At 53.3% G+C, this 24,434-nt stretch overlaps 1 protein-coding gene across 1 annotated transcript in view; it reads left to right on the forward strand.

Annotated features, from left to right (window-relative positions):
• PITPNC1 (phosphatidylinositol transfer protein cytoplasmic 1) overlaps positions 1 to 24,434 on the forward strand; it is a 268,978-nt gene that overhangs the window by 103,568 nt on the left and 140,976 nt on the right. The window contains exon 2 of the mRNA XM_062175555.1: positions 22,533 to 22,681. Coding sequence (XP_062031539.1) covers positions 22,533 to 22,681 — 149 coding nt within the window. The remainder of the gene's footprint in view (positions 1 to 22,532; positions 22,682 to 24,434) is intronic.

A 24,434-nucleotide genomic window follows, 5' to 3' on the forward strand; every position in this document is an offset into this window, starting at 1 on the left:
TGGATTGCAGCTGGCCACACACACCAGCTTCCACCTCTCCACCTGACTTGCCCAGACCCGTGGGCATGCCCAGTTGGAGGCACCACGTCCCGTGTGGACTCTCTGGTGCAGCCCATCCTCTGGGGCAATGGGCAGAGCTCAGCCCACTCCGTCCCTTTCTTCCCCTCTCGCCTCAAACCATCGTGCTTAGGCGATGAGACAGCGTGAGCCAGTTAGGTATTAATTAGTGAAACTGAAAGGCCACTTTCTTATGGCAAACACATAAATCATATCTATAACTGGCTCTGAGCAGCTGAAGCAGTGTCAGTATATTTTAGTGGAAGAGCAAGCACTAAAGAAGAGGACCAGCAAGAAAAAGGGGAAGAGGCCGGCGCCGTGGCTTAACAGGCTAATCCTCCGCCTTGCGGCGCCGGCACACCGGGTTCTAGTCCCGGTCGGGGCGCCGGATTCTATCCCTGTTGCCCCTCTTCCAGGCCAGCTCTCTGCTATGGCCCGGGAAGGCAGTGGAGGATGGCCCAAGTGCTTGGGCCCTGCACCCGCATGGGAGACCAGGAGAAGCACCTGGCTCCTGGCTTTGGATCAGCGCGATGCGCCGGCCGCAGCGGCCATTGGAGGGTGAACCAACGGCAAAGGAAGACCTTTCTCTCTGTCTCTCTCTCTCACTATCCACTCTGCCTGTCAAAAAAAAAAAAAAAAAAGGGGGGGGGGGAGTAAGATTTTACCCGTTTTCAGATTCAGCAGTACTGATTTCCCTGGGTGTGCAGGAGACCCTGGAGGTGGGTGAGGAGGAGGCGGGGAGGCTGGGAGGCCGCAGGTAGAAAGCGCTCAGGAAGGGGGGGTTCTTCTCTCCTCCGGGCTGGCTTCCTGGGTTTTTCTTCCACCCTCTCCCTTACGTGTTGGGCATCCTCATGTGCTGCTAATCGTTGTCATCAGGCGATGACTTTACCCCCATCTGAGCAATGTCCCCCAGCCCGGAGCTCCAGCCCTGATCTCTTTCCTGGGCTCCCAAAATTATGTCCAGGTCATCGTCACCTCATTGTCCCCTGATGCCCCAGCCTCACAGAAACTCGTGTCTGTCTTCCAAAATCTACTTGTCCTCCTCCCTCTCTAGTTCCTGGCAGGGTTTCCACGCCTCCACCCCACTCGTTACCCAAGCCAGAACCCCACGTGTCCTCACAAGAGACAAAAAAGGAGCTAAGACCGTGTGGTTCCACTTCTTCTTCTTTTCTTGTTTTTTCTTAAGATTTATTTTATTTCTTTGAAAGGCAGAGATACAGAGAGAGAGAGAGAGAAGGAAAAAGAGAGATCTTCCATCTGCTAGTTCACTCCCGAAATGGCTGCAAAGACCAGGGCTGGGCCAGGCTGAAGCCGGGAGTTTCTTCTGGGTCTCGCACGTGGGTGCAGGGGCCCAAGTACTTGGGGCCATTTTCTGCTGCTTTCCCAGGTGCATTGGCAGGGAGCTGGATTGGAGGTGGAGCAGCCAGGACTCAAACCAGTGCCCATATGGAATGCTGGCACTGTAGGCAGCGGCTTCACCTGCTGTGCCACCACGCTGATCCCCCACTTATTCTTATATGAGGTCCCTAGAGTAGGCAAACTCATAGAGACGGAATGAGGAGTGCTGGGGCTGCCAGACGGGGAAAGGGGGAGTGGCTGTCTGAAAACCAGAGAGTTTTCATCTCTGTGGCTGTACAGTGTTGAGAATCTGCTTGATGCCACTGAATTAAACACACTCAGAGATGGTTGAGGGGTGGGTGTTTGGCCTAGTGGTTAAGATGCTCACTGGGAGGCCAGCATTGCTTACTGGGGTCCTACCACCCAAGTGGAGTCCTGGGTTGCGTTTCTGGCTCCCAGCTTCAGCCTCAGCCCAGCCCCCAGCATTGTGGGCAGCGAACCAGTGGATGCAAGCTTGCTTGCTCTCCTCTGTTTCTCAAAGGAATACATTCAAATTTAAAAATGCTTAAAATGGCAACATTTGTTACAGGCATTTTACTATAATTTTTTAAATAGAGATGATATTAATATGTAAAAAACCGTTCCACTTGGCTGCACCCACCTTCTTCCAGACTTATTTGATTATGGGACCTTCCTGTAGGAAGAAAAGGTGCGTTCAAGTGTGACGGGTTCCCGCGTTCCCACATGCACGCCGTGCCCACGCCAGAGGAGATGACTCTGGGGACCATCGCCCATCCTGGGGGCAGGGTGCACAAGTCCGGTTCCCTGCACCTCGGCATATGTCCCCGGAGGGCACAGGAAGGCGCTTGGGCTTTCCGCAGGGGTATTAGGGCTCAGGCCTGTCAGAGTGGTTTCCAGGCAGGGTGTGTCTGGTGCTCCGAAGCGCGCACAGGGCACCGTGCCCCTGACTTCCACCAGCCTGAGAGTCTGAGGCCGCGGTCCGCTGGGTCCGCTCGGGCTCTCCGAGGGCTGGGGAAGCTGCGGGCCTGCAGCCGCGGCGCAGGGGGCCGGGTAAGGGAGGAGGAAGTGAAATGAGCAGCGTCAGGCATTGCGTCTGCCCCTCCTTCCTCTGCCCCAAGTCCCAGACCAGTCTGGGTCAGCAGCAGGGAAGCAGCGCCCCGCCGCTATGTGGCCCCCGTTTCGGGAGGCCCTGGCCCAGCCTCGTCACCAGTCCCTGCTTCCACCGTGGTCCGGCACACGCTGCCCTGCCGGCTGCTCTCTGAGAACGCTGCCCCTGCCCTAGGGCTTTTGCCTCTGAGACCACTCCTCCCTCCGGGGTCTCCTCCTCTCGCCACCTTTCTCCCCAGGAGCTAGAGTCCTGCCCTGCATGTCAGCAGGGGTCACTCGCACACCAGGTTGCTGCTTCTTTAAGTATTTGAAAAAGGTATCGGTTTCTATATGTTGTAGAAACCTCAGAATTTATAGAAATACATTTCCCACAATCCTCTCAGGTATTTGCCATTGGCAAGGGACTGTACGAGGTTTGGTGCAGCAGGGAATACGCTGCTTGGGAGGCCTGCATCCCACATCGGACAGTTTTGGTTTGAGCCCCAGCCCCTCTGCTTCTGATCCAGCTTCCTGCTAACGTGCATGCTGGGAGGAGCAGGTGATGGCTCAGCGCTGGGTCCCTGCACCCATGTGGCGGACCCAGATTGAACTCCAAGCTCCTGGCTTCGGCCTGGCCTAGCCCTGGCTGTTTGAATATTAGGGGAGTGAACCAGCAGTTGGAAGATCTCCTGCCTTTCCAATAACATGAAAATAAATAAATAAAAATTAAGAAAGCAATGGACTCCATATTTAAGGTTTTTTTCTTGTCCTGTGCATGTACTACTGCACACATGTGCACTGCATGTTAACAAAATGCTTGTTGTGCCTACTGTTTTGCAGCTTATTTGTTTCCACTTAACTCTGTGTCTTGGGGCATCTTTCCATTTGGGCAATAGAAACCTACTTCATGATTAATGGTTTACTGTATTTCATTATCTGAATGTACTGTGATTTATCTCACTGGGCCATTGATGGACAATTGGAGTGGTTCCAGTTTTTGCTATTGCAATATAATGTGGGCATGAATAATCTTAAACATCTCAATCTTTGCACGATGGCAGAAGCGGTTTCTCTAGGATAAATTCCTAGGTGGAACACGTAGGTCAAATGGTACAGACGCCTGCTGACAGCACCAGGGCGGCTTTGTGAGGGTTTTCCCACTTTGCTCTCCCTGGGCAGCGTGGGCAGGCTGTGTCCCCCCGCCACACTGACACCAGCTAACCTCTCACTCTTTACTAATTGGATTGCTTGAGGTTGAGCATTTTTCATGGCTATTGGCCATTTTGTATTTTTCCCTCAGTTCCTGCCTGGGCTCCTAGTGATACTGCACTTGCATTCCCCGTTGCTGGTTCCAGGCCAGCCAGGAAGGAAAATCCAGTCCTTTCTTCAGACCCATCTCCCTCCCTGGCCGGGCCTCTCTCCACCTCTGAAGGCTGGAGGTTGAGACTTGTGCTGGGAAAGACCCAAGTTGACTCCTGGCTGCTTCACCCATCCTGTGACCTTTGACCACTTATTTGACTCAAAGCCTCGGTTTCCTTGTTTGAAGACTGAAGTGTTAATTTTGCCTGCTACGCAGGGTTGTGTTCAGGATTCAATGGGAGAATTGTTGTATATAGCACTTGGTCCTGGTCTCTTACAGTGTCAATGTTCAGGAAATGCTAACTATTGTTATTATTGCTATAATAAGTCATACTCTTTGTTTTCCAAACGGTGCCTTCTGCACCATGGAGATGGTGGAGGGTCTGGGAGAGGTATGTGTACACGGAGCTCTGCTTTGACCGTGCTCCTCCGGCTGCTCCAATTCTGCAACACCAGTGGGGCAGCTTGGCTCTGAAGCCAGCACTTGACTTAGGCATAACCAGGGGTTAGAAACTGCACGGTTAAATGCAGGTAGTGGACTTCTCATTGTGACAAAGTGTTGTGATGGTTTTTGTTTGGCATTTCAGCCGTCATGGAAGTTGGGACATTTCACATAAAAATCTAGAAAATCGCTTCCATTCATTTTACTGTTATTTGCTTATGGTAGGGAATGATTGTTGATATTCTGTGTCTCTACTGAAAATTGGAGATTAAAACTACTTCTTTTTAAAAAAAGATTTATTTATTTATTTGAAAGTCAGAGTTACACAGAGAGAGGAGAGACAGAGAGAGAGAGAGAGAGGTCTTCCATCCGATGGTTCACTCCCCAGATGGCCGCAATGGCTAGAGCTGTGCTGATCCAAAACCAGGAGCCAGAAGCCAGGAGCCTCCTCCAATCTCTCACACAGGTGCAGGGGCCCAAGGACCTGGGCCATCTTCCACTGCTTTCCCAGGCCACTGCAGAGAGCTGGATGGAAAGTGGAGCAGCCAAGACTCGAACTGGAGCCCATATGGGATACCAGCACTGTAGGTGGCAGCTTTACCCCACTAGTGCCAGCCCCTAGTGTGAGTACCATTATCTAGGGCAGCTTCTTGGCCAATCCCCCCCCACACACTCACCAAGAACAGGGTTTACTCTGGCTGGCTGAGGACTTGGGGGTTCGAGCCCTGGCACCAGATCCAATCTCCAAATCTCAGCATAGCCAGCCCTCCCAGCGTCCTCCAAAGCACAGATGGCGCAGTGCCCAATCCTGTGTTCTCAGGCATCCCCAGCTTCCTTCTAGAGTGTTTATATTCAATTTTATTTTATTAAGCATTTTTCTTCATTTATCTTGAAAGTCAGAGTTACACACACAGAGAGAGAGAGAGCTATCTTCTGTTCCCTGGTTGACTCCTCAAATGGCCGTAATAGCCAGCCCTGGGCCAGGCCGAAGCCAGGAGCCAGGAGTTTCATCTGGGTCCCCCACATATGGCAGGGGCCAAAACACTTGAGCTATCTTCTGCTACTTTTTCCCAGGCACATTAGCAGGAAGCTAGATCAGAAGTGGAGCAGCTGGGACTTGAACCAGCACCCATATGGGATGCTGGCATTGCAAGTGTTGGCTTTACCAGCTACACTACCATGCCATTTCATCTCCAGAACCTATTGATGACCGATAGATATTTTACAATGCATTTAATTATCTTTTTAATGATTTATTTATTTATTTGAGTTACAAGAGACTGGGGGGGGGGGTAGGGGGTGGGAGTCTTCCATCCACGCTGGTTCACTCCGAAATGGCTGCAATAGCTGGAACATATGTTGAATCTGTAAGCATGTTATTGACCCTTTACCCTAAGGAAATGATATTCTAGATTCTAAGGGAATACCAGAAAAGTTTAAAACCTAGATTGCATTCTGAAGGAACTTGTTACCCCATTGAGGAGATAAATGCGATCATTCCTGTATTCATTCCGTTCTTCACGGTCAGCTTGGCGCTAGAGCTACCGGGGTAAAAGATAGAGGGAAGGTGCGCTGGCCTCTGCCAGGGGGCTGCCAGTGTAGTAGGGGGGGCAGACATACACTGAGCACAGCATCACGGGATACGGGCACTGATAGTTTCTAATGATCATTACGATTTTATAGTGAAAAATAAATAGCTCACCACAGGAACAGAAGAGCCGTCCCAAAGCAGCGTGTGGCTTGGGTGCAGCCAACAAGCAGAGATTGCTGTGGTGGGCTCTAGGGACCACTAGGAGCAGTCTGCTGAGCAGTGGTCTTGGGCGAAATCAGCCGGTGACCCCTGGTGCTCACCAGCTCAGCAGAGGCTGAGAAGGCCGCGGTGCAGACCTGTTAGCTCTTGTGCCCTGACATCCCCACACTCACATGGCCTTGGAGCTCTTCCCTTCCTCTGGTCGGATTCTCGTGCGTCTCTCTTTCCTTTGTGTCATGGTGGGGAGGGCTGCCGTGGGTAACGTTCCAAGCAGACGACTGGGAAGTGAATGGTTGGGGAGGACCGTGCACCATTCCTGGATCCCGTGGGGAGGGCTCTGCACCATTCATGGATCCCGTGTGGAAGACCGTGCACCATTCACGGATCCCGTGGGGAGGACTGTGCACCATTCATGGATCTGTGGGGAGGACTCTGCAGCATTCACGGATCCTGTGGGGAGGACTCTGCACCATCACGGATCCCGTGGGGAGGACAGCACCATTCACGGATCCCGTGGGGAGGACCATGCAGCATTCACGGATCCCGTGGGGAGGACTCTGCACCATTCACGGATCCCCTGGCCACGGGAGGGGAAAGAAAAGAAGGGAGAAGACTCCGAGGAGGAGGGTCTGTGGGAGTCGAGGTGGAAGGGGCTGGAAGTGATGGGATATTCGGTGCTGGTCCATTGGACTGTGAGGGAGAGACTGGGTGGGGAGGGTGGGCCAGGGCAGGGTTGGGGGGTGCTGACTGTGGGAGGCCCTAAATGCTGGCGTGGAAGTAGCAGTCCTTAATGACTGATTGACTGCGAAAGTCAAGGGGGCGCAGGGTCTGCAGACACTGGAGCCACCGGCAGGTTGTTCACGGAACCGGGAGTCCTGGAGCGCGAGTCTCAGCACATCAGACCACAGCAAAGTGCCCCAGCTTGCCTTATTAACCAGCGCTGCATCTCCCAACTGAAAATTCCTTTGAACAATTGAATTTGCCATCTAACTGGGCATCTACCTCGAACGGTTAAAAATCAGATCTGTCTGACTTCTAATTTTAGAAGGAACCGCACTGACCTTCATTCGCCGTTGCTAACGGGAGCCCTGTTACCTGGGTGACTAGATTTACAATATGTCAGTATGCAAATGCCATCTGCCCAGGAGGAGGGAGGAGGGAGGGGGGAGAAGGGAGGGGGAGGGCCCCCTCCTCTAGGGGTTGTCAGCAGTTCTGGAACATCTTCCTCCAGGATGGGGGAGGGAGCGGGCTGAAGAGGAGGAAAACCGGGGGCAGAGGTGTGAGGTTGATTTTGAGAGCCCGATCCTCGTTCCTTGCCCACGAAGGAATGTGTGGTCTGCCTGGTGCACACCCCAGAGCGGCCATGGGTCAGGGTCCAGATGTGGGCGTCGGTCGTCCAGTTCTGATAGGGTGAGCAGAAGGGGCGCTCACTGAGCACTTAGACGCAGATCATTAGAGCAGCCTTGGGCAGATGTGGAGCGCGCCCCTTGCCTCCCCAAATGCCATTAGGAGTCTGATTATCAGTGGCCATGTGTGGGAGCCAGACACGGAGGCGGCTTGCCTTTCCCGGGGCGGGGGTGGGGATTTAAGAAGGGGGATAAGAACCGAGTTCTTGGTCTCGTTCCACACCTCGAGTTGACGGAGTGAACGGCGGGGGTCTTCCTCCCATCCCGCCCTTGTCCTGCGTGTGGTTCAGGCTGGGTCACGGCCACATTTGGAAACGCTCAGCTCCAAAGGCAGGAACGTTGGTCCATTCCTCTTCGTGGAAAAGCTGTCACATCAGCTGTCCGCTGTGGGCACCTCTCCCACCCACACGTTTTGTGAGTCCAAATGAGGTGGGCTTATTAGTTTTTACTTTCAAGTCTCCAGGCCTCGGTTGGGTGCTGCACTTCCTCTAATGTCTGTGTCTCATAATCCATGCGGGACGGAGGCTTTGCCAGGGGCAGGCGTTAGACTGCCTGGGTTCAAATCCCAGCTCCACCCCTTGCTTGCAGAGTGACCTTGGACAGGTTTCCCAACCCCTCTGTGTACCAGTTTCTTCCTTCATCAAATAGAGATGAAAAATCCCTACGTACCTCACAGGGTTGTGTGAGGATTAAATAAGTACAGTATAAATATTTTAGAGTCACGCTGGGCCCGGAGACACCAGCCACTCTGTGCGGCATCTTTGATGATGGCTGCTGTCGCGCATCTGCAGGGAACCTGGGGAAGCAGTGCAGTTGTGCTGTGCACAAGGACGTTTCCAGGATTTATCTGCAGGCTGTGGCCTCCTCCTCCCTCCTAGCCAAGCGTGTTCCCACCCACTCCCAGGTAGAGCCGCGTTGTCTGCACGATGCGATGCCTGCAGCTGTACCAATGCCACACTCTTCCTAACGTTGCACACGTTCTATGTGCGTAGTTAGCGTATGCAGACTTGCTGTCTCAGCGTATCACACGCATTGCAGGTGTGACATTCAGCTCTCTGGCTGCCACAGAGAAACGAGCAGAGGCCACACGGCTGCAGAATCGCCTGTGACGTATTCCTCGGGAGGAAGTAGAAAAGACAGTGGCGTGGGTGACCAGTGCCACTCCTGTCCCATGGCTTAGCCGCTTGCTTGGTGTTCTTGTTGCCGTGGGTAGTGCAAACCCAGCACAAGCATAGTCGAGAGGAACGGTGTTTAGCCTAGCAGTTAAGGGGCCTTTGTGTCCCACACTGGGGTGCTTGGGTTCAAGATGTGGTTCCGGCTCCTGACTCCAGCTTCCTTGCAATGAAGACTCGGGGAGGCAGCAGGGATGACTAAGTGACTGGGTTCCTGCTACGCAAGTGGGAGACCTGGACTGTGTTCCTGGCTCCTAGCTGTGGCCCTGCCCAGCCCTTGCTCTCTTTCTCTCTCAAACCCTGGAAGGAAGGAAGGAAGGAAGGAAAGAAGGAAGGAAGGAAGGAAGGAAGGAAGGAAGGAAGGAAGGAAGGAAGGAAGGAGGGAGGGAGGGAGGGAGGGAGGGAGGGAGGGAAGAAGGGAAGGAGGGAAGTTTACAAAGTAAATAGGACCTGAGGGGACGGCATTGTGGCCCAGCGGGTCAGGCTGTCACTTGGGATGCCAACATCCCACATCACAGTGCTGAGCATCAAGTCATAGCTACAACGCTTCTACGTCAGCTTCCTGCTAATGCACCTGGGAGACCTGGATGGAGCTCCTGGCTCCTGGCTTCAGCCTGGCCCAGCCCTGGCCGTTGCAGGCATCTGGGGGTACAAACCAGCAGATGGAAGATCTTTCTCTCTGTGCCTGTGTCTCTGTCACTCTGCCTTTCCAATAAGTAAAAATGCATAAACATATTTTAAAAGTACACACAAGGCACTGCAGATGGGAATGTAAAAGGCTGCGGCTGCTGTGGGGAGAACCCTGACAGATTCTCGAGAGGGTGCACACACTTTTGCAGTCTGGCCCAGCAGCCCCAGTCCCCGGGGAGATGAAAACGTCCACGTATACAAGACTGAGAATCACGCGCCCCCAGCAGCAGCATTCGTCAGTCAAATGTCCATCAATAAGTGGGTGGGTAAGTCCAGTGTGCTCTGTCCGTACATTGGACTCTTAGAAGACCCCAAAAAGGAAGAAGCGATACATGCTGAAGCACGGATGAAGTTCAAGAGCGTGTTAATGAAGGAAGTCGGGCATTGACGTCCACGTCAGGGTATTACGTGGCTCCACTGCCATGGAATATCCAACACGGCGCATCAGAGAGGCAGAAAGCAGTTCAGTGGGTGCAGAGGGCTGGCTGGAGGGAGCATGGAGGGTGCCAGTTCACGGGTGGGTTTCATTCAGGGTTGGTGAGAATCTTCTGGAATTAGTGTGATGGTTGTGCAGCCTTATGAGTGTACTAAATGCACACATGTCATAGTCTGTTGCAGAGCTGAAAACAATTTTTTTAAAGATTTATTTATTTATTTGAAAGGCAGAGTTACAGAGAGAGGGAGACACAGAGACAGAATCTTCCATCCGCTGGGTCACTCCTCAAATGGCTGCAATGGCCAGGGCTGGGCCAAGCCAAAGCCAGGAGCTTATTCTATGTCTCCCACGTGGGTGCAGGGGCCCAGGGACTTGGGCCATCTTCCACTGCTTTCCCAGGCCGTAGCAGGGAGCTGGATCAGAAGAGGAGCAGCCGGGGCATGAGCAGGCTCCCATATGGGATGCCGGCACCACAGGCAGCAGCTTTTCTGGCTTTACCACAGCACCAGCCCCAAAAGTAATTTCTTTCTTTTTTTTTTTTTTTTTTTTTTGACAAGCAGAGTGGATAGTGAGAGAGACAGAGAGAAAGGTCTTCCTTTTGCCGTTGGTTCACCCTCCAATGGCCGCCACGGCCAGTGCATCTTACTGATCCAAAGCCAGGAGCCAGGTGCTTCTCCTGGTCTCCCATGCGGGTGCAGAGCCCAAGCACTTGGGCCATCCTCCACTGCCTTCCCGGGCCACAGCAGAGAGCTGGCCTGGAAGAGGGGCAACCGGGACAGAATCCGGCGCCCCAACTGGGACTACAACCTGGTGTGCCGGCGCTGCTAGGCGGAAGATTAGCCTGTTAAGCCACGGCGCCGGCTTCTAAGGGTACCTTTTCAAGAGTGGCTATCACGTAAAATAGAATAAAGAGTGACTTCACTCATAAGAAATACATGAAGTGAACATTGCAAGAATGGCTTTTTCACCACAAATCCTTTCACTATGTGTGTAAGTTAAGTACCATGCAGTTGTTAAGAAAATTCTGTAGGGTTCCTCTGCCTCCTGTGCCGTGATTCCATAGCTACTACATACCTGGCTGGGCCTTCAATCGATACAGAAAGCTGCGTGTACAACAGAAGTAGAAATGCTGTCAGCTCGTGCCCCTCCCGCCGCAGGCTCCACGGTTATCATTCCGAGCTGCCTCCTTGTGGTGCCCGTACAAAGAGCGACTCCAGGGCCCGGCTCCGTAGTACATGGGGCTAAGCTTCCGTCTGCAGTGCCAGCATCTCATATGGGCGCCGGTACCTGTCCCAGCTGCTCCTCTTCCAATCCAGCTCTCTGCTGTGGCCTGGGAAAGCAGTAGAAGATGACCCTAGTCCTTGGGCCCCTGCACCCGCGTGGGAGACCTGGAAGAAGCTCCTGGCTCCTGGCTTTGGATTGGCGCAGCTCTGCCTATTGCAGCCAGTTGGGGAGTGAACTGACAGAGGGAAGACTTTTCTCTCTCCCCCTCTCCCTTTCTGTAACTCTACCTCTAAATAAATAAATAAATAAATCTGAAGGAAAAAAATCCCAAAGAGGTACGCCACTGTTCACAATGGATTTTGATCTTTTTGCCTTAAAGGGATGTAACTGCAGTGAGTATGAGTTTACAACCAGAGCGTTTCCAGGGGAACACCATCCCGCGCCCTGAAAAGTCGCCACCCCAGTGCATCTGCCACCCATCAGGAGTCAGCCGAGGGCCTTTCTGCTTTAGTTGACTAGCGAGGCTGTAATCTCTCCCGGGACCATCTCGGGGTCATTTGGCCAGGAAGGACTGACGTGTCTGAGCACCCAGTAAAATGGGCTTCACAGGGTCATAAGAGGCTCGAGAAGGGACTTGGGGTTGGCAGGAAATCTGTGACCGCTTCATACCCGTCCGGATGGCTGCCACGAAATAATGGGACATAAGCACTGGCGAGGACACGGAGGAGCCGGAGCCCTGGTGCGTTGGTGGTGGGAACGTGAGATGTGGCTGCTGCTGCAGGAAACAGTGTGGCGACCCCTCAAGGAGTCAAGCAGAATCACCGTGTGGTCCTGGAATTCCACTTAGAGGTCCGCACTCCGGATAAGCGAACGCAGGGACTCACATTCTAATGTTTCTACAGGAATGGTCTGAGCTGCGTTATTCACGCCAAGAGGTAGAAGCACCTGAGCGTCCATCAGCAGGTAAATGGATGGATGACGTGTGGTCCGGCCATAGAGTGGAATACTGTGCACTGATACACGCTCCCACGTGGATGAACCTCTACTGTGTTATGCTCCCCTGTCAAACCAAACGCACGAGGACAAATACTGCACGGTGCCACGTCTTTGGGGCACACAGAGCAGACAGTTCTTAGAGGCAGGAAGCAGAGCAGAGGCTGCTAGGCATGGGAGAAGCAGGGGGTTGTCGAAGGAGGTCCAGGGTTTCTGCTGGGGATGATGCGAAAGGTCTGGGACATTGTCTCTGTACTCGGTGCCGCTGAGTTCCTCAAACAGCCCCCTTCATGCCGATTTACCGAAGGGGAAACTGCGGGGCAGTGCTTCCTGGTGCCCCGGGCGACTGCTGCACCCTTGTCCTCCCAACTGAGAACACGGTCAGTGGCATTTCACCGCGGCGGCGTGTGGGGGACTTGTGTCCCTGTTTGTGCAGCAAGGGACAGGGCCACCGCTCAGCCTTAACAGTGCCAGTTGATAGAATCTCTCTAAGGTCATTAAAGTAAGTCCAAGGTACAGAAGGAGCACAGAAGATAGATTTTTTTTTTTAAATGTAGCAATTCCTGGAAATGTACCCAATTTACTGTATTTTGCTTGTTTCCATTAACTGTCTCAGGAGAGCGGGAGGTGACAGTCATTTACTTTGTGTCCTTATCTGCTTTTTTTTTTTTTTTTTTTTTGGTAAGGAGAAACACTCCTAGGTTGCTCTTGTTTAAGAGAATGGTGCTCCCTGCAATGAGCCACAAACCCTCCCTGGCCTCTGGAACCCGGGGCCCCACTTCCAAAGCTACTGGAACTTTCCACGCTTGGATCCACACATGGGTTTTAACTCTCTCCCAGTTTGCTGCAGAGTTACCCCGGAACCGTTCTGGTGGCAGCCAGCACTCAGGCAAGCAAAGGCGTGCGGCGACCTTCACATAGTACTGCGGGCTTGTTTTTCTAGGCATGAAGTGGCGTGAATTGCGCTTTCCAGACATTAAGAGCCACCATTGTTTGAGGTCTGTGAAGCAGCAAGTGCTTCTCTTTACGTGCAGTTTACCCTTCTGCTCCCAGACGGTTTCAAAGACACTGCAGCTGATTTGCGAATTTCTGCTCTTGACTGGTGCTCGGTCAGTTTCCTAATGGCTTTCGCAGAGTGTTGATGGGTGCCATAGCTTCCACACACACAGGGGCTCCTCTCCTTGTGGAAGGATGCCGCTGTCCTGGGTGGAGGTGCTCCCTTCCTGGGAACCCCTATCATTGTGAGGCCCCGGTACACAGGTGAGCGCGGACCACGGGCTGCACGTAGGTGGTGCCGGCTGCGTGCCCTGGTGACAGCCCCGTCTTGGTTTCTCCCCTGTTGGGTCTTGGGATTGGCTGTGGGTTTCTGCTGTGTGACAAGCAAAAGAGCTTTGGGTGGCTTAGTCAAGGTCAGGCCTCGCACCACACGTCTCCATCTGCTCCAGTTGTCCTCAGGGTCCCGCGGTCCAGCAGGTTGTCCAAGAACCCTAGGCCAGGTTGCTTCCAGGCTCAGTAGAGGCCCTCCCCTCTCACACCCCACTCCACCCCAGAATGCTTGTTGGAAAATGCATAGAACTATTAAGAACCGAGGCTGGGGGCCAGCTCTGTGACACAGTGGGTTAAAGCCCTGGCCTGCAGTGCCGGCATCCCATATGGGCACCAGTTCAAGTCCCGGCTGCTCCATTTCCAATCCAGTTCCCTGCTAATGCTCCTGGGAAAGCAACAGAGGATGCTGCAGGTCCTTGGGCCCCTGTACCCATGTGGGAGACTGGAGAAGGCTCCTGGCTTCGGATTGGCTCAGTTCTAGCCGTTGTGGCCATTTGGGGAGTGAACTAGCAGATGGAAGACCTCTCTGTCTCTGTCTCTACCTCTCTTTGTAACTCTTGTCTTTCAAATAAATAAATATTAAGAAAAAAAAAAAAAAAAAAAAGAGCCAAGGCTGTCCTGACAGTCCATGCCTGGAGAAAGCCCACACTCTACCCCTGTGGTTTTAGATTGAGTCCCGGAAGCTCCTGTCTCTGCTCTCTTAATGGGTCTTCCTGGCTCCCACTAATGGCTCAATGTTCAGCTTCTCCTTTGTGATATGAGGGGAACGACACCTCCTGCCTTCGCTGGTGCCTACCAAGTAGCTTGTAAGTGCTGCGTGACATCATTTTGGCTTTTCAGTTTGTGAGTCAAATGAATTCTTGGGGCTCGGACGCCACCCCCAAAGGTGAGTCAGTGTTGGAAGAAGCATTTCTGCTTGTCACACACACACACACACACACACACAATAAAGAATGGCGTGCCTCTCCTGTGCTCAAATGGATTGTTCCTTCAAGGTGGCCGAGTGAACTTGAGACGGTCTCCATGTGTTGCGGCCAAGCAACCTGAGGAGCAGTGTTCGGCCTGAGCCCTACCCTTGGAGTGCAGTTGCTCTATTTCTATTCAGTTCAGCCCAAATCTTAGGGCAGGTTAAGTAAGCACCAGTTTATATTAGTTTGTCACAAAAGAGGATTTTTTTTTTTTTTTTTTTTGGAATTAAATGTCAATAACCCAGCTCCGTCTTAAATCTTTTTTATCAGCTTTGTTCATTCCCACACCCTGGCATAATGACACAGGTATTACGTAAACCAGGCACCTCAGAGGGCTGCTTACAAAAGGCTAGGAGAACAGATAAATGTGGAATGATGTGCTGATACCCTGAAATGCGAGCTGTGTTTCCTCTGTGGGATCGGATATTGGTTTTCGTGGTTTGTTGACCTGACTGCAGGACATGTGCTAAAACACCCCCAAACCTCCCACCTTTGCTTTTCTTTAACTTCCCTGTCGATATGGAGAAATCTCCCACACTGAATCTAGGGTCTGGAAGACTCCTGCCGCCTGCAGAACCCAAGGCGGATTCAGAACTCCAAGCCACCCTCCCAAAGGCAAGGGAACAGGAAGGAGTTGGCTTTACCGTAGGGTGGGGGTTCCGGAGGAGCAACTGAGAGAGGTGGGCTGTGACCTGTGACCCTCCCGTTCAGTGAGGACCAGGAGGGACAGCCGCAATCGTGAGAGCTCAGTGTGCTTTGCCCTCAGCCAGGGTCATCGTCTGGCTCACGCGCTGTCACCACCAGCAACCGGAGTCCCCAGGAAAGCATCTGTTAGCAACAGCTCAGTTCAGGGCACGGAGCCGACAACCGCCCTGAAGAGCTGGGGATCAGGGTGTCTGCCTAAGGCTGCCTCCGAGGGAGGTCCTTTAATATTTCTCCAAGGGGCTGGTGCTGTGGCATAGTAGGTAAAGCATCCAGCTGTGGCGTCAGCCTCTCAAATGGGCACTGGTTCAAGTCCTGGCTGCTCCACTTCTGATCCAGCTCTCTGCTGATCCACCTGAGAAAGCGGTGGAGAATGGCCCAAGTGCTTAGTCCCCTGCGTCGGTGTGGGAGACCCGGAGGAAGCTCCTGGCTCCAGTTTTTGGCATTCAGTGCTTTTACTTTGGGCGTGACCATCCCTACCACCCTCCCCAGAGCCTTCTTGTCTTCCCATCAATCACCAACTCCCCATTCTCCCCGCACCAGCCCTTGGCAGCCACCATTCAGCCATCTGAGATCAGCACAAGTCCCCAGACCTTGCATAGTCATTTTTGGGGAGTATTTTATCTGACCACCGTCCAGTGACATTTTTTCAGACAGAAAAAACAGTCTTGGGCAGATCACTGAGATGTCTTGGGTTCTGGCCTTGTACAAATGTCAAATAGATGCCTCTTCCTATACGTTACAGATGGTAGCACGACAAGGCCATGAATGAAACAGATTTGCGAACACTGCTCAGTTTTCTTGCCCAATTGATGGAGTACAGCTTTGCAACTCACAAAGCATTTTAATTTGTAACTTTTTTTCTCACTTGATTCTCAACATGTATTTTATTCATCCCATCTTAATGATGCCAAAATATGGCTCAGATAAGTAAATTATCTAAGGTTACAAAGCTGGTCAGAGGCAGAATCAGGATGCCAACTCTATGTTTTCATCTTTAAAACCCCAGTGCTTTCCACCAGAGCCCGCTGTGAACAATTATCACCTCTCTGGAGAACCAGGTAACAGCCAGTCCTCGGTTGGGGAGGGTTTCTCCAAACACATCCCTAATTACCAGCACTACACCTCACTGGCTTGGAAACACGTGGAAGGTCTTGGCTGGTCTCTGATGCCCAGCCAACCAGCCTCTGGATCTTCATAGCATCTTGGTGTGGCTTAACAACCGTGCCTCGATCCCCAGTTGGTCTAGGTTTGGGTCTAGCCCAGGACAATTCAGTAGCTACGCATGAGCCACAAATGATAGCCTTGTGTAATTTAATTATTCCAGTAGTCTTATTTTTTTTTTAAAGTGAAGTTCATTTTAAGAGTGTATTTTAACCTAAAATCCTTTTTTTAATTTAAAGATTTATTTATTCATTTATTTGAAAGATAGAGTGATATAGAGTGAGGGAAGGAGAGACATAGAATGAGAGAGATCTTCCCATCTGTTGGTTCGTACTCCAAATGGCCATAACAGCCGGGGCTGGGCCAGGCCGAAGTCAGGAGCTAGGAACTCCATCCAGGTCTCCCACATGCGTGGCAGGGACTCCAGTAATTGAACCATCACCTCTGCTTCCCAGGCACATTAGCAGGGAGCTGGATCAGAAGCAGAGCAGCTGAGATTTAACCAGCACTTCCAGTCCTGGATGCAGGCGTCGCAAGCAGCAGCTTAGCCCACTGCTCCACAGTGCCTTCCCCGTCCCTCATCCGTTCATTCCAATATGAAGTCAACATAAGAATCATTAAGAAGCTCTTTTATTTTTTGGTGGCAAGTTAGTGCATTCTGCACTTAAAGCAATCTCTAGTCTCGATGCTAATTTTTCATGGGAGGTACCTAATCTATATTTAGAAATTTCATAGAATTTCTGGTTGAAAAGTGCGTTCACACACCAAAGTATTTCAGACGTATGTGACATAGGTAAGGTTTTCTACTAACCGAATGAAGAGTCAGTGTTTTAATTTACTTTCATTGAAATTAAAGAAAATTTAAAATCCAGTCCCTCCATTGCAGAGGCCACATTGCAAAGCCGGTGGCTACTGGGCTGGACGGCACGGGTCTGAGGGCATGGCTGAGCCTGGTCCAGACTGGAGCCAGCAGTGGAACAGGTGTCAGCGAGCCATGCCTGTGGTCCGTGAAAGTACTCAGCTCTCCATGGGAGCGTTGCGTCCTGGCCGTGGGGAGCTGCTTCCTCTGGTCTGCAGACTTGTTGCTCAATGCAGAAATAAAAAGACCAAAACAGAGCGAGAGCCAAGGCGAGTCTGTTTGCCATAGGGGAGGAAGCTCCCCCATGCTGGGGAGCGGCCCGCAGCACTGATCCCTCTTACGCCCCCTTTCTCTCCTTGCTGCCTTCTCTGTGAGGTACTGGCCCCTCCCTTGTGTGTGTAGCAGGGGTCCCATTAGGGTTGGCGCTCCTGCTGGATTTGCCCAAAGTCCACTCTTCTCCTCCAACCCTCTTTCCCTACAGTAGCGTGAAAGCAGCTGCAGAATGAGTGAGCACGGCTGTGTATAAATAAAACTTTATTTAAAAAGCATGCGCCAGCTCATGTCGTTTGCCACCCACTGGAGCGGGGAGTTTGGCCTGGTGCCTCTGCTGTGCTGTGGGATCAGAGCAGACTGCTCTAGCCTTGGCTTCCTGAGACTTACAATTTGGACTCACTGTAACTCCTTCCTCGTGTGTAATTACAATTCTGACAACAATTGGCACAGGCCAGCAGTGGACCAGATTCCTGCCCAGCTTATCTTTCAGACGCCGTCTTCAGTGGGTTCCATGGTATTAGGACCTCCTGTGCTTTGAGGTCCATGGATTGACAGTGGAGGTGGCTGGAAGAAAAATTCCAACAAAAGCATCAAGAGTGGCTCTGAAGAATTTGGGAAAGGTCCAAGAAGGCCAAGTTAGAGCACCCTCTGCTCTCTCCTGTGTGCACACAGCCAGAGGGAGACCAGCAGGAAGCTGGCCTGTGTCACAGATGGCAAAGCACGTGCTCTCACGTGAAGTCAGAGGCACAGGTGCTTCTCGGTGTGGATGGTAAAGGCCACCGCCGAAGTAAATTCTGATGCCCAGACTGGGGCCCAGAGGTCCCGAGTCTTCTTGTTGGGGAATGACCCCACCCAGAGTTGCAAAGCTCTGGTTCCCACTTTGCACATCATGATGTTGGGGAGTGGTGTTGGGACTCGTGTGGAAAAGGAAGGGAAAGGGCGAGGGGGCACGGGTGGGGGGGAGGAAAAGTGACCTGCCCCTGGGTCTTTAGTGTGGGGGTGTCGGCGAGGTGGCCTCCCAGATAGCCGGGGGCTTCCCATCGCTGTAACTGAATACCCAGTGCTGGGTGCTTGATAAAGAGAAGAGGCAGGTTTAGCTCATGGGTTTGGAGGTAGGAAGTCGCAACACTGTGGTGCCGGCTCTTGCGAGGTCCCCCTGGCTGCGTCACACCGCAGGGAATAGCCTGTATGAGAGGGAGAGGTCGCAGCCACACCGGGGAGAGAACCCACTGGTTTTCCACAAGGGGTGCTTCATCTCTTCGGAGGGCAGTCTCCCCAGTGACCTCCCATTAGGCTCCACCTCTTAAAGGTGCCACCACCTCTTAGCATCACCACCCAGGGATCCAAGCTTCCAGGACAGGCAGCTTGGATGGGAGTGCAGTGGGAAGCCCTTGCAGGTCATGTCCAACCACAGCAGTTTTCTAGCCTGGAGTTCCGTTGCGCCTAAAACTTTGGGTCTGGTGCTCTGTTCAGGCGAGGCTGATGTGCAAGGTGCTCAGGAGCTCAGGCTTGGGCTCAGGCCTCTGTAACAGTCCAGGCTGGAAACTGCATTAAGGGACACAATGGTGCCCAGGCCCCACGTGTGCCAAGTCAAATGACTGGCCCTCCTTGGTGTCCCCAGGTCCAGGGCGCAACGCGGCCGTGCCTCGGCTTCTGCGGTGCTGTCGAACACACAGCACCATGCACTAGTGGGCGAGAGCTGGACCCCCAGGATGGCTTTTGGCGATGGAGATAATTATCTGGGGTGGCTCTCAGACTGCTGTGTGGACCTGTCTGTGACTGTGATCGCCTGTAGTGATGATTCTCCAAACTCTGCAATTACAACAACAAGAGGTTTTACAAAGTTAGAGCGTAATTGACCCCCCCCCCCCCCCAACCTGTGAGCACAGCTGAGGCAATGCTGGTCTTTCCACCAGACTTTGGCTACCCCTCTTCCAAAACAGCAAAGCTTGGAGACAGCGGCTTGCTGCCAACATCCAGGCCGATTCCAGGATCATCTGTCCCTTCCCTCTACCCCAACTGAGAAACTGCTGCTTGCTTGAGCCAATCTGGTTTTATAGCAACAGCAAGAGCAGGGCAAGGCCTGGTTTTCTTGGGAGAGGAAGAAGCGGGGACAGCCGCAGGGCCCTTGACTGTCTCCCTTTATGGGCTGGCGTGTCCTGCCACCCTCAGCATCATGGGTCACCCTGGCTGGCGCTGTCTTGGTGAGCTAAGGCTGGTGTTTGCCCCATGCTGCTCAATCAGGAGCCGCCCGAATGATCAATGAGGCCGGGCAGCCAAGCCCTCCACTGGCTGCCTGTGAATCAGCCTCTGGCCGCCTCGCCCCCTCTCATCTCGACTGAGCTCATCAGCACTTGAGCTTGGCCCAGCCATGGCTGACCCACGTCTGGCTAAAGGCTCTTCTGTGTCAGGCATCAACCTTGAGCCGCTGTGCTTGTCTCAGGTGCGGGGGCCGTGGTGGACACTGCTCCTCAGCCAGCCAGCCCCCTCCACATTGTAGCCCTCCGCACACAGGACCCTGGGTCGGGGCTCTGTCTCGGAAGCAGACGCGGCACTTATGCAAAAAAAAAAAAAAAAAAAAAAAAAAAAAGTGAAATGCACATCACATAAAATTAACTGTTTAAAAAAAGCTGTTTTAAAGCGAATAGTTCAAGGGCATCTAGAATATTTGCTGCATTACATGACCACCACCTCTCCCCAAAATGCGCTCAGCCACCCAACAGGAGACCCCAGACCCGTGACTCGGGAGACCGGAAGTAATCAAGCCATCGGCAGCATTGGTGCCTTCGGATTTGCCCCAGGTCTCAGTCCTGGGCTTACAGACGCCGTCTTCTCCTGAAGTCATCGTCCTCCGTGCCTGTCTGTTTCTGAGTCTGGATTTCCCTTTTCTGCACGGACATTGATCCTATTGGATGTGGCCCCTCCCAATGACCTCTGTGGAGCCCCTGTTTCCCAAGGAGGTCTCATTCTGAGGTCGTGAGTGCCAGGACTGAGCCCCCTGAATGGTGAGAGACACACTGTGCTCTGTGAGCCGTTTCAGACCTTTTGTCCTTTTTAGGGCTGAATAATATCCTATCGTATGGAAACATTAATTTTTTGAGCACCAAGCCGAGAGCACCTGTCGGTGAAATCCACACCTGCTGAGCAGACGTGCCCCCATCACAGGCCCATGTGCCCGTCTGTGAAAGGCGGGCCTTGATTCCACAGGTAGAGCTCACAACCCACCAATCCGAAAACTTCTTCCTGGGGTTGGCACTGTGGTGTAGCGGGTTAAGCCACCACCTGCAGTGCTGACATCCCATATGGATGCCGGTTCTAGTCTCTGCTGCTCCACTTCCGATCCAGCTCCCTACGAATGTGCCTGGGAAAGCAGTAGAAGAAGTCCTTGGGCCCCTGCACCTGCACGGGATACCTGGGAGAGACTCCTGGCTCCTGGCTTTGGATCAGCCCAGCTCCAGCCATTCGGGCCATTTGGGGACTGAACCAGTGGATGAAAGATTCTCTCTCTCTCTCTCTCTCTCTCTCTGCCTCTGCCTCTGCCTCTGCCTCTGCCTCTCCCTCTCTATAACTCTGTCTTTCAAGTAAATAAATAAATTTACCAAGAAAAAAAACACTTCTTCCTGTTGTCCTCCTCCTTTCCATAAGAGCGTTCGTCTCCATGAGCAAAAGTGAGAGCCGTCCTGGGCCATCGGGAAGCCAGGTCACGCTTCTGAACTGGAAATTCGTGTTATAAATGGGTTTTCTCTTTGGGCTGCCTCTCTGCTCTTTCTCTCCTGTCCCCAGCACCCCCTCCTCCCCTCAAGTGTGAGTACACGCTCCCATTTAGAAAGCAAACCCTCCTGGACAGGGGCATGGAGCAGGCGGGAAGCACAGCCCTTGGCCGAGCCCCAGCCAGCTGTGCGCTCCCATTGTCATGGTTGCTGGCCAGGTCCCTTGGGCTGGCCTTGGCCTAAGGCTGTCCGAGCTTCTCCACGCTCCCCTCCCTGTACCTGCCCTCAGCGGGACCTGCCAGCTCTGGGACCAGCTGTCCCTGTGACTTAGAGGTCTCCTCTGCCCCCTCAATTTGAAATGGATTTCTCTCTCCTTGTGCATGTAAGAGGTCTGCCTCCCTGCTGGCCTGGGCTCTGGCACCACTCAGAGTCCGCATGAGCTCAGGGCCCCTTGGGCCCCTTCTGCCTGCCACAGAGGCCTCACTGCAATCACACTGTGTGTGTGTGGGTGCAGGAGGGACCATGCGGAGTTCCGCCCCCTGACACTGAGCAGACTCCGCCCTCCCGCAAACCACCCCCCTCCCCACCTCCATCAGCTTGCTTTGGCCACTCTGAAAGTCCCCTGGGGAAGAAATGCCTTCAGAGAGACAGGAGGGAGAGTGGGGTGGCTCAGAAGCGAGGGACGGACAGAAAGCGTCCCAGTAGCTGGGAGTCGCTGGCCTTTTCACGCGGCTCGTGGCATGTGGGGCGGGAGAGGCTCCGCGCTGTTGGTGGAATTGGATGACAAGGAGCTCCAAACGCTGCCCCCGCACCTGAGACAAGCACAGCGGCTCAAGGTTGATGCCTGACACAGAAGAGCCTTTAGCCAGACGTGGGTCAGCCATGGCTGGGCCAAGCTCAAGTGCTGATGAGCTCAGTCGAGATGAGAGGGGGCGAGGCGGCCAGAGGCTGATTCACAGGCAGCCAGTGGAGGGCTTGGCTGCCCGGCCTCATTGATCATTCGGGCGGCTCCTGACTGAGCAGTGTGGGGCAAACACCAGCCTTAGCTCACCAAGACAGCGCCAGCCAGGGTGACCCGTGATGGGTGTGGGGCGCGGCGTCCTCGAGGTGGGGCCTGGCCATCCAGGGCTTTTGGAAGCTTGCAGGTGATTCTGATGTCTAGCCACCTTTGAGAGCCGCTCTTGCGAGAGACAGAGGCCTCCAGGAGTGGGGAACACCTTGAGAGAGGGGAAAGAAGGCACCGGTGATGTCTTCTTCTGCGCCCAGCAAGGGCATTCCCTGGGCAGCTAGAACACGCCCTCGGCTCTCTCTGGCGCAGCCCCATAGGACTTCAGTACCATTGAACCCTGTGTGGGCAGAATGGGAGGGGCCTGCAGCACTCCCCCACGGGTGGGTGGCTGGCCGACCTTGCGCTGGCTACCCTGGGGAGCGTTTGCCCGGGGCCTGTGCCTCCGCAGAAAATACTCCTGGCGTGGGCTGCTGGCCGGGCCGCAGTCGGAAGGGGACTTTCCAGGGCAGGCCGTGGGCTGACCTCTCCGTCTCTGTGTGCTTTGCAGTACAGAATTGGACAGCTCTACATGATCAGCAAGCACAGCCACGAGCAGAGCGACCGCGGAGAAGGGGTGGAGGTCGTCCAGAACGAGCCCTTCCAGGACCCGCACCACGGCAACGGGCAGTTCACCGAGAAGCGGGTGTACCTCAACAGGTGAGTCGTGGCACCGGAGCCCCCTGTCCCCGGCCCCACCACACAATGGAGGTAAAGCGGGGAGTGTCTGGGATGAGGAGGATCCTGGCAAGTCTATGTGCACCTGCGACGGCCGCCAATCTTGTCGCTTCCAAAACCAGAATCCCCTCTTGCTTCCTGCAAAACACGCCTTGCCTTTGGATCTGTCTTGGTGTTTGCTTTTTTAAAATTTATTTGAGAATCAAAGAGACAGAGAGACAGAGACAGGCGGAGAATTCCCATCCTCTGGTCCCCTCCCCAAATGCCCACAACAACCAGGAGCCTGGAATACAATGCAGGTCTCTTACATGGATGGCAGGAACCCAGTCATTGGAGCCCTCACCACTGTTGCCTCCTACGGTTTGCACTGGCAGGAAGCTGGAGTCAGCAGCCCTGCTCACGTACCGCCCCCGGGTACTCAGGTGTGGGAGCTGGGCGTCTTAACTGCTAGGCTAAACACTCATCCCATTTACTACCAAGAAACCATTCAGATATCTGCAAGGGAAATGACAAAACAGTCACCTGTGAGCAGAGCGACACTCCACAGCTAGTGCAGCTTCCGTTTCTCCAGTGACCCCCTCCTCCCCAGGGTGGAGCTCGCCAGTCCCCTCCTCCAGGGGTAAAGCATGGAGGGCTGGGAGCCAGCACGGACCAAGACCACCACCTCTGCTTTGCAAGATGTATTCTTTAATCGCTTGCCTTATCACTAATGGCCTCATTGATCTCCCCACCCCATTCCCCTATCTAACCCATCTTCTTCCATCTGGGTCAGAGCAGTTGTAGTCAGATGCTGTGTGAGATGTGTTTTGTTGAAATGAAAGGTCTACGCCAGCAAACCAGCATTCTATGAGCCTTTCCATGAAAACGTTTACCCTCACTTCTGGCCTCTCCGGTTGGGACCTTATGTGATTATTTAGCACGTACCCCCTACATGCTAGCTGGGCACTGCACCAGCGCCTTGGATGTAATCAGAGCTTTCTGAGAGGGGTCGTGTCTGGATGCCTCCATTCTCACATTGGCTCTGCTCTCCAGCTGGCCAAAGTGGACTATTCCTTCTTGTGGGGAGACTTTGGGTGCTGTCATTGGGGTGGATGGAAGTCTCCCCTGGGAAGGCCTTGGCTGGATTAACACAGCGCATGTGTGTTGTTTTTTAAATTTTTTTTTAATTTGAGATGCAGAAAGAAAGGCGGGGGGAGGAAGGGAGGGAAACAGAGACACAGAGAATGCTCCCATTCATTGAGTCACTCCCCAGATGCTGCCACAGGCAGGACCAGGCTGAGGTCGAAGCTGGACGAAGGTCTCCCATGGGTGGCAAGAACTCAAATGCTGCCTCCCTGGGTCTGCATTAGCAGGAAACTGGAGTTGGGAGCGGGGGCTGGGACCACAACCTGGACACTCTGAAGCAGGACATAGGGGTTTTAATCAGTAGGCTAAAAGCCTGCACCCAAACCATTGCATTTTTATCTGCATAAGGATGCCGAATGAGGGAATTCCTGAGTCACGATGAGATGCAAATGAGATCGATCCCATTCATCTATTAGTGGCTGTGAATTCCCAGAGCCTGGAGCTGGCCCAGCCTCCAGCCAGCTGTTGGTTTGCAGGAGGAGCTGGGCTCCGGGCCTGGCCTGGGGACAGTTTCCTTACAGGAACAGATTTCTTAGTCTGCTGCTTTGGCATTCCTAGCATGGAGGGTGTGAAGCAGGTTTCTCCTCCGGGATCACCTCTGCAGAGCTAG

This window comes from Lepus europaeus, chromosome 18 (assembly GCF_033115175.1).
Source record: "Lepus europaeus isolate LE1 chromosome 18, mLepTim1.pri, whole genome shotgun sequence".
Lineage (NCBI taxonomy): Eukaryota > Metazoa > Chordata > Mammalia > Lagomorpha > Leporidae > Lepus > Lepus europaeus.